This window comes from Camellia sinensis, chromosome 5, assembly GCF_055761805.1.
Source record: "Camellia sinensis isolate YWXY chromosome 5, ASM5576180v1, whole genome shotgun sequence".
NCBI lineage: Eukaryota > Viridiplantae > Streptophyta > Magnoliopsida > Ericales > Theaceae > Camellia > Camellia sinensis.
In genome coordinates, this window is record NC_138965.1 from 132,942,572 (window position 1) to 132,946,150 (window position 3,579).

The following is a 3,579-nucleotide window of genomic DNA, read 5'->3' on the forward strand; positions in this document are numbered from 1 at the left end:
TGCTAATCAAATTTGCCATGAGTCCATCCATAAGTAAAACATTATCAAGTTTTGGTAGTCTTGGAGCACTTGTAGAACCCTTGTCGATGACCTTAGAAGTACTACCGTCTCCAAATGTGACATGGCCTCCTTCAAATTGATCAATTGTGGTAAAAAAATTTATTTATCACCGGACATGTAACGAGAACAACCGCTATCAAGATATCACACACTAGTGTCATTAGCCTTAAGGGCGGTGTGTACCACAAAACATGTTAGGTCACTCTTTCTAATCCATACTACCTTGGTTTTTTTATGAGGAGTTTTGAGAAAATTCTGTTTTGACATAAAAGGTTGTCTCTTCACCCAAGAAGTGTTGGATTTTCTATCACTTCTTTTAACAAAACCATACAAATCAATACAAATACGGGGCGTATGTGACCAATTTTACCATAATGATGACATACAAGCATGTCATTTTTCTTTTTAGGAATCTGAGTAACAAGAGGAGTTGTGGAAATTTTACCGTTTGCAGCGAAAAACCCTTGCACTTCCTGGGAATTGACTGAGATAGAAGACTTGGATATGGAATTGACACCTTTGATGTAGCCTAGGCTGCTCTTATCAAACCCCATTTGCTGAGCACTAAGGGCTTCATTCAAGTTCTTTGAGTTGGTGTTCCAAAACTTGAGAGTAGCATTGTGTCCAATTAGTTCCAGTTTCCTTTTTGCACATTTCTCTTCAAGTTCCTTTATTATTCCAGCTCTTTTCTCCGCCTCTTCTGAAAGAATGCATACTCTCTTTTTTAGCTCATCGTGAGCAATAAGAAAAAAAGTTCTTTCGTTCTCACAAGTGTTGAGTTTGTCAATCAGGAAGGCTTTGTCCATGATGAGGATTCCTATTTTTGCTTGAACCCCATTGAGTTTTTTCTTCAAGGAATCTTTTTCTTCCTCACATTTCTTTGGATTTGAAGTGAGTACAAAATTCTGCTTTGTGAGATTAGGGCATTCCTTGTACATTTTCTCGTAGGTTTCCTTAAAATCTTCTTCTTCACTATCAGAGGACTCATCATTAGAGTGTTTGCTAGGAAGGTCAATCCTAGCAACCAATGCCTTTTTATCCAGGGTTGCATGAAATGCCATGAATGAACTTCCACTTGATCTTCCTTCATCTTTCTCCTGGTCTGCATCGCTTTCATCATCCCAAGTGACATCAAGAATGTTCTTCATATTTTTCTTAGATGGACACTCAAGAGAAATATGACTAAGACCACCATATTCATAACATTTAACTTCTTGAAATCAAGAAGTAGACTTACTAGATTTTACAAAATTTTTGAGTTTCTCATTCCCTTTTTCTTTAAAAGTTGAATCCTTGTGATTAGATGTTTCTTTTTCAAGAATTTTTTGTACTATTTTGTGAAAAATGCCAATATCTTGGATTCAAATTCATCATCAACATCAGATTTATTTACATCCTCATGAGAACTTTTGAAAGCTAAGGCGTCTTTTTTGTTTTTTCTTTGAGAAAAGATTTGTCTCACAGGTTTGTAAATTCCTAATCAACTGTTTCAGCTTTAGAGTGCCAATGTTTTGAGCTTCTTCTATTGCTCTAACTTTTGATTGAAAGTGATCGGGAAGAGATCTCAAAAATTTTGCTACAATCTTAGATTCTAGAATTTTCTCGCCTAAGGCAAAACTTGAATTGACAATGTCACTAAGTTTGGCATAAAATTCATCAAAAGACTCATTATCTTTCCTTATAAGAGTTTCAAAATTGGCGGTGAGCCTTTGAAGTTTTGATCATTTAACAGAATTTGTGCCTTCGTGTATTGTCTCAAGGATATCCCATGCATCTTTAGCTACTTCACACGTGCAAATTCTACAGAATTCCTCAGGTGTGACAAAGCTAAAGAGAGCATTAATAGCCTTGCTATTCCAGTTTGAACATGAGTAATCATTATTATCCCATCTGTTAACAGGTTTAGGAGTACTAACTTCATCAACAGTGATCGTAGGTTCGCCCCTACCATTCATAACAGATTGCCAAACTGTCTCATCGATAGACTTTAAACAAGCCCTCACACGAGCTTGCAAATAAGAGTAGTTTGTTCCATCAAGTAAAGGAGGACATTTATTATTATTTCCTCCTTGGTTTGAATCCATAGTCAATAAACACAAATATCAGATTTTGTTTAAAAAATAAAGGACAACCATCCCACTCTGATACTAATTGAAATATTGTAGTCCCATGATCTGGTGATTAGAGATTTAAGAGTTTCAAACTAACCGAGCTCAACAATAAAAGAAAAGATAAATAACAAAACAACACAAAGAGTTTTACGTGGAAAGACCACAGCTGGAATCCACCAACATGTGATTAAGAAACCACGAGCCCTCGGCCACAATAACAGTCCACTATGAAGAAAAGTAGTACAAGAGATTTCTCACACCGACCAATCCTGGCACACGTGCTCGCTCGAGACATACAAGTAGCTGACTGTAACATGCCCGGGGGGTACCCGTGCACGTTAAATAGTTTGGACCCTCGATCTCTTTGATCTAGTCTCATGAATGCAATATGAAACATAGATGAGACTCCAAATTTGGTAACTTTTATAGAAAATCCATTTTATTGCAAAACCTTTGCCAGAAATGGATTGCATCACCAGATCCTAGAGTTGCAACCTAATATTTTGGGAAATTACGAAACCCGTGACTCGTGCCAAGGTCACTACTTGTCATAACTAAAGATGTTTGGCTCGGAACCTTAGGTATGAGACGGGAAGGTCATTAAGTGAGCACCCCTACTCACCCGATCAAAGATCGGCCTCTACTAAACCATGATATGAATTTTATTAATTTTATATGTCTATATTCCGATTATTAATAAATCCTACAATTTACTATGTGAAGAAAACAAGTATAGACTATGCCATTTATTTTGGAACAACTTGATTTCATGTATTTTGAAAGAGGTTTGAAGATGTGCAACTCAAAGGAAATTGAGTTTACAAACATGAAAATCAACATAACTCCAAATTAAGCGACACAACCTCCATCCATCGGCATTCATACAGTTATATCAAGTAAGCAAGTAGCCACATGATAGGATGCTTAAACATAGTAAGAGAAACACATAACCTGGATGCTAAAGCATAAAAACTTACATATTTACCGACGTCCTGCGAACAACTACAAAACAAAGTTAGTAAAACATGCATGATCTTATATACAAAATTCTAATGCAATTCACTCATTAATACAACTAAAGATTCAACTTCTAATATATGACATGTGAATCATCTCATGAACATAAGGTAGTGCACATAATCATATAAGAATTGATTAAATCCATAGATGTAAACTTAGCTGAATCAAGATGCATAAAACATGGATGCAAAGCATGGATATGATGAAAAGACAAAATATGATGCTTATGTACAAATAAAGAAAGTACGTAAAGAACGGGATATAAAGAAGTGGGGCTGGAAATTATTACAATACTTGAACTCTTCTTATATAGGCAATGCAAGTGGAGCAATGGTGGAAGACAAAGTGGATAACTAATGAGGCATTTATGGAAGATAATGGAGCTAAT

At 35.9% G+C, this 3,579-nt stretch overlaps 1 protein-coding gene across 1 annotated transcript; it reads right to left on the bottom strand.

The window, feature by feature from the left end:
• Positions 1-1,781: 1,781 nt before the first annotated feature.
• LOC145791692 (uncharacterized) lies at positions 1,782-2,144 on the bottom strand. Its single transcript, XM_082872109.1, has one exon. The coding sequence runs from the start codon at positions 2,142-2,144 to the stop codon at positions 1,782-1,784; it is 363 nt and encodes a 120-aa protein (XP_082728235.1).
• Between the last annotated feature and the right edge of the window lie 1,435 nt (positions 2,145-3,579).

Coding starts and splice junctions, on each gene's coding strand:
- LOC145791692 (XM_082872109.1), bottom strand. CDS start 2,144: ATGGATTCAAACCAAGGAGGAAATAATAATAAATGTCCTCCTTTACTT.